Source organism: Lathyrus oleraceus, chromosome 4 (assembly GCF_024323335.1).
Source record: "Lathyrus oleraceus cultivar Zhongwan6 chromosome 4, CAAS_Psat_ZW6_1.0, whole genome shotgun sequence".
In the NCBI taxonomy this organism is placed as follows: domain Eukaryota; kingdom Viridiplantae; phylum Streptophyta; class Magnoliopsida; order Fabales; family Fabaceae; genus Lathyrus; species Lathyrus oleraceus.
Genome location: NC_066582.1, coordinates 434,124,129 through 434,130,297, shown reverse-complemented (window position 1 = coordinate 434,130,297; position 6,169 = coordinate 434,124,129). Strand labels below are relative to the sequence as shown.

Here is a 6,169-nt window from a genome sequence, read left to right as displayed (position 1 = left end):
ATCTTTAAGCGCATAAACATCCCTTACTCAAATCTATTAAAGGTAAACTTGAGTTTCAGCTGAGAAAAGATGCATTCATAAAAGGAGATGAAACTCCAAAAAAAAATATGCAGATTCTCTTGCCATTATCAACATGCGAAACTAACCAATCAGAGGACGAACCCACTTTTATGTAAGCTTCCTCTACTATATCTACACTATTGAAATAAGAAATCATCCCCACTAGTTCAGGGTCCATCCAGCGGTACAGACAAACATCCACTAGGTCCACTAAACATGCACGTCTCCTTCGAACCATGTCCTCCCAATTGTCAGGTAAAAGGTAAATCAATCAGAAATTACACAGTTGCTCCAAAAAGTAAGTTGATCCCTAATCTCCATGTCACTAACGTCCCCGACCATGAACTGCACTAAAGGTAATAGCAAATTAGCAAGCTCGCTACTATAGCAACATCCAGACTCACGTGAGACCTAATAGAGGAAGAAAGACGGGTAGCCACATCCCTTAAATCAAGGTTGCGTAAATTCCCCTTTCTATCTTCTTCATAAGACCCACCAATACTTTCCTTAGTAGAAGCACTGAGCGGTCCATCACCACTCCCTATAAAATCCTCACCAGACCCTAAACTTTCACTAAGTACGACAAGATTTAGGCTGAGTCAATTAACATCTAAAGGGTCAATGTTTGGAACATTTGAATTTTCATATATTATTGATAATGGAAAATCTCCACCATCAGATTCACTCATCATATTCTCTGGTATATTTTTTTACGTTGGACAAAGTAAAGACAAGAAACTAAAGCAACAAATGTAAGGAAAAAGGGATCTAAAAATGGTACTTGAGCAAAGAAGCGAAGAGAATAAACGACTAGAAACAAGAGAAACTTGAAAACGATGATGGATCAAGAACAATGGACCCAAACAAAAATAAAAGGTGGAGAAATCAGAAGTCACCAAAGATTAGAAAAGAAGAAAGGGTTTGCGAAGAAACGTAAGTCTCAATAATGAGAGGGAACAAAAATTGTTTGAAAGATCAAGACAATCTTTATATAACAGAGCATGATTGGTGAATCAATGATACAAAATGAAAGAAAATAGAAAAATGAAAAAACAACAATCATATTTCACTTTTAAAATATAATAACATTTGAATACACTCGAACACCTTATAAGAAAACATCTTAATAATGAGACTAATTTATTGTCCCCAAATCTCTTCCACTTCTCATTTTGCATAATAGTAACAATAATTAAAAAAACTCAACTACCATGGCTACGAAGCATGCTCTCTCCACCACCACCGCCGTGCCTGAAACTGCGTCGGTTAAAATAACTCCGGAAATGGACCCAAAATCCGTTTCCGAGACTCAAAGTTTTGTTAAGTTTATGGGTAGTGGCGCTCCCGTTCCTGAAAACTGCAACGCCAATGGCTTCTTCGACTCTTTCCTTCGGAATTTCATCAAAGTCGATCAAATCCAACCTGGTCGAATCTCTTGTACTCTTATCGTCAAACCACCTATCTGTGTAACCTTATTTCCTCTCTTTCTTTCAATATTTTACTTTATGCTATGTTGTAGTTGTGGTTATTCCATGAATTTCAATTTATTCTATGAAGAACCCTATATTAATTTATCCTAATTCCACCAATTTACTCTTTGTTGATCAATGTTGACCTAATTATGCGATTGTGCGAAGAGACTGGAGTTTTCTCACTTTCTTTGCTGGAATTGTAGAATGCTTATGGAACACTGCATGGAGGGACTGTTGCGTCTTTGGTTGAGGTTTTGGCAATTGCTTGTGCTAGAACTGTAGTTGCTGAGGACAAGCAACTTTTTCTTGGGGAAATTAGCATTTCCTACCTCTCTGCCACTCCTATGGATGTGAGTTCTTGTTTACATTGGTGATTCCTTCCTATTAATTACATGGCAATATTAGCTTGTGTTTGTTTTCATGTTTGCAACCTTTTCACCATATGTTAATATGAAGCTTCTGAGCATAGTCTTGCATTGAGCACAAGTTCTAAGACCAACTGAACTGTGTTTCCAAACACTCCTATAATGTGTCACAAAAAGAAAACATTCAATTTTTTGTGTCTATAGTTAGTATGATTTAATGTGATGAAGATGTATCATATCAGGATGACACTTGTGTCTATAGTTGGTAAAGTATTAAAGATGTATCTGAGAAGTATTGTTGGAATATATTGGATACTTTCTGGATATATGTGCTTCATATATGTTAGTTAAATACCATAGAGTTCAACCCTTTAGAATGGCTCATTATGCTGCCTGAGGAAATGCGTTGATTTATCCTCAGATGCATTTTGAAACAGCAGACCAGAGGTGAAGACATTAAAAAGCAAGCAACTACTTCATTTGCTTAGCATTCCATCCCTCTTAGAATTGCTTTGTAGTTTGGTTTAGTGTGATTAAGACCCTTAATCTTTTAACAGGATGGCCGCATCCATAAAGGATTGTGATTGGTGGTTATACTTTCTGGCTCTTTGGTTTCTTACTTTCTTAGGAAGGACTTGAAAAATAAGCTTATAGGTACCGGTTCTGCAGGTAAGATAACAAGAAGAGAATATATAGTCTGAGACTCCTATGATCTAATTGATGGGAATGATTTTGTAGTTACTAAATATGTAATATTGGTAATCTGCATAAGCCTTTGCTAGGTGATTTTGCCACTTATTTATTACACATGTTGGTAAGGTGAATATTGCAATTTAGAGCATCAATTGAACTATCAAAATTCATTATATAAAAAATGTTTGAGTTCGTCAACTAATATTTTTCATCATTCATTACCATTAATGTTAGAGTGACATCCCTGTTGCCAACTGGGAAGTCCATCTCTAATGTGTAATTTTTATGTCCATGTGCCTTATTCATGCTTGAATACTGAATAAATGGAATTTGCACTATATTCATGTGCAGGAAGAAGTGGTAGCTAATGCCTCTGTGGTGAAAAGTGGAAGAAATTTGACTGTAGTTGCACTTGAATTCAAATTGAAGAAAACTGGGAATTTGCTTTATCTTAGTCATGCTACCTTCTTTAACATGCCCGTTTCCAGCTTATGATCACTTATCCTTCTGAGGTTTTCTTTTCTTTTCAGTTTGGGGAAGTGATTATTAACCATAAAAAAAAAAAAGCTATGGACTTTGAGAAGTTTCAACCATTGAATCGAAAAGATACAGATGAACAAGTCAGAAGAAAGGTGTGAACAAAATTAATGTGAAAAATATGTAGTTAGTTCTCGTTTTTTTTTTATTGAATGTAAAGCATTGAATATATTTAATGAATTATTTTTGTAGTATAGATTTGATGGATGTTGTAACATATCAAAGTTTTAATATGGGGGATGAATTTGAAATAATTCCATAAATCCCTCGTTGTTACAAAACTATGTATTTATGCGTTAATTGAGAAAATTTTATATTCCACGTTGCTTAGCTTACAAACTAGTTTCCAATATTATGTAAGAAAAAGAAAAATTTTAAGGCTCACATCATTTAGATTAGATACCTTTCATACTCTCTTTACTCTGTTCTTGAATTGTCAAAGTGTGAATATCTTCTATTTTCTTTTTATTCGTTGAATTTTTCAAGAATTTAAAAAAAATTTTTTTGGAGAAATATGTCAATTTTTTCTCATTCAAAAAATTATTTAGGATGGTCAAATGACTATTATTGAATTATCTTTAAAGAAATATTTGAACTTCTCTTGGTCTTAGAAATTATTTAGAGTGGTCTAGAAGGTGTGCGGGTCAGATACATTTTGACATTTTTTTTCCTCCCCTAAATCCAAATTCGAATTCCCAAATAATTTTCGTTCTTCACCCTAAACTCCAATGAGAATGAAGAATTAAAATTCAAACCCCATCACCATCCTTTTAATAAAATCAATTTTTTAATAAAAAAAATTATTTTTTTAAAAATCAAATTACATTACAAATAATAAAATAAAACACATTTCAAATATTTTAATAATTAATACAAATCAAAATATCAAAATATTGGCCACATATTTAATATTCTAAATTATCAAAATTAAATAATGATGTACATAATGAAATAAACAGAGCAGGAGCGGGGTGAGTACTAGTGTCCCCATTACGTGACCCCTTACCATATTTTTTAATCGGGGAAAATCTAAATTTGAATCCAAACCCAGTCAAAGCGAATTTTCTCCATCAACTTCGGGGCGGGTTCGGGTGGGTACCCACGGATACGGGTTATGCTGCCATGCATAGGTGTATTTCTAGAACGATTATTTATTGGGCAATATTAATCGTATCGGTATTGAATTGAGTTTTTTTTATCTTGAAGGCGTCGAGGTTGATAATCAGTCTTACACAATTTCAAACAATGTTAACAAAAATCTTATTTTGAATCTACTTATAGATGATATGTATAATTATTACATTATCTGTTGCACAGATTAAAGAAAAAGATCATATTTTGAATGAACCCACAGGTGATCTGTATGATTATTACAATAGTTGTGATACTGCAAGACATGTTTGAGAGGCCCGGGAAAAAGAAGAATGACATTAAAGAGGATGGAACAAAGAAGTATGATGTTAATTGCTAGTTGAAATATCTGATGAATGATAAAAGATGTGTGGAGGCTCAATGTCATGAAATTCAAAAGATTGCTCATGAGATCATCATTAAAGACATGTTTTTAGATGAGTAATTCTAATTTCTTTTATTATTGACAAACTGCCCTCTAGTTTTAGAAGATTTTAAAAATATGCTTCACTACAAAACAAAAAAGTTTTTAATTGAGAGTCTGATTACTCACCTCCGAATTGAAGAAGAGTCTCAGAGACAAGATCAAAAAGAAAAAGTCTTAGTTGTTTCAAACAACAACAAGAAATTTGGTGTGATTCTGAAGCCATATGGCAAACCATTAAAGAATTAGAAACCGCAATATTGTGAACTTAGTTGAGAATGAGAACCCTTCAAGGGCCCAAATTACCCAAGTTACAAGACAACAACCACCAACTCAAAAAAAAAGATGCTAGTGTTTTCTCTTACTAGAACTGTGGAAAACCAAGTCATATGACTAAAAAACGGTAAGAACATTCCTAAACCTGTTGGATAGACACGGCGCCTCTCGTCATGTCTATTATGATATTACAATATTCAAAACATACACAAATATTAAAAATAAGAAAGTTTTGTTGGGAGATGCCCACACCACTAATTTACTGGTACTAGAGATGTGGATCTGAAGTTCACCTTCATAAAGACTTTGATTTAGGAGGATGTCATGCATGTCCCTGATATTAGAAAAAGTCTTTTTTTTTGGATTTCTTCTGAATAAGGCACGACTTAGTTATTCTATGGAGGTGGATTTATAAAACATCACTAAGAATGATATTTTTGTGAATGAAATTGATATGTTTACGATTTTTATGAATGAAATTTAAATATATTTAGTAAGAATGAAAGTGAAGAGTTTGATATGTTTAAGGTTTTTGTAAATGAAATTAAAAATTAATTTAGTAAGAAAGTTAAGAAGTTTCGTAGTGATAGGGGAACTGGGTAGGATTCTAGTTTATTTAATGAATTTTATAAATAACATGGAATAAAACATGAAACCATTGCACCATATTCTCCTAAAATAAGTGGTAAAGTAGAAAGAAAAAATAGAACTCTTACTGAATTAGTTATTGCTATTATGTTGAATTCTGGTGATGCATCTCACTGGCGGGGGAAACTTTTATTGATTGTTTACTATGTTTTGGATAGATTTCCCAAATATAAAAATAAGATCTCTCTAGATATTGAAGAAAAGACAATCAAACTTGTCTTATTTTAGAACTTGGGGTTGTCTGACTTATGTCAGGATTTTGGATCCTATGTGAGTTAAACTCACCAGTAGAGTCTATGAATGTGTATCCATTGGATATGCAGTAAACATTAAGGCATATTTGTTTTATGACCTAAATTCTTAAGTAATCATAGAATCAAATTATGTTGAATTCTATGGGAAAAAATTCTTTCAAATCGAGAAATAGTGAGGGGCAGTTAATCGAATCACATTCTTGTGATAAGAAGCACCAAAAGCAACGATTAAGTATAAACAAAACTTTGAAAAAGTGAAAGAGTGAAAGTTTCTAAAGACTATGGACCCGGTTATGTGGCCTATATAGC

General features: G+C 33.1%; 1 protein-coding gene across 1 annotated transcript; it reads left to right on the top strand.

The window, feature by feature from the left end:
* Positions 1 to 1,187: 1,187 nt before the first annotated feature.
* On the top strand, positions 1,188 to 3,448 carry LOC127075899 (uncharacterized). Its single transcript, XM_051017407.1, has 3 exons — positions 1,188 to 1,526; positions 1,736 to 1,882; positions 2,942 to 3,448. The coding sequence occupies exons 1-3, from the start codon at positions 1,272 to 1,274 to the stop codon at positions 3,083 to 3,085; spliced, it is 546 nt and encodes a 181-aa protein (XP_050873364.1). The 5' UTR covers positions 1,188 to 1,271; the 3' UTR covers positions 3,086 to 3,448.
* Positions 3,449 to 6,169: the final 2,721 nt, after the last annotated feature.

Excerpts from the sequence above, each read along its gene's own strand:
- LOC127075899 (XM_051017407.1), top strand. The coding sequence starts at position 1,272 with ATGGCTACGAAGCATGCTCTCTCCACCACCACCGCCGTGCCTGAAACT. Across the intron at positions 1,527-1,735 it reads TCGTCAAACCACCTATCTGT|AATGCTTATGGAACACTGCA; the intron begins GTAACCTTATTT and ends CTGGAATTGTAG. Across the intron at positions 1,883-2,941 it reads TCTCTGCCACTCCTATGGAT|GAAGAAGTGGTAGCTAATGC; the intron begins GTGAGTTCTTGT and ends ATTCATGTGCAG.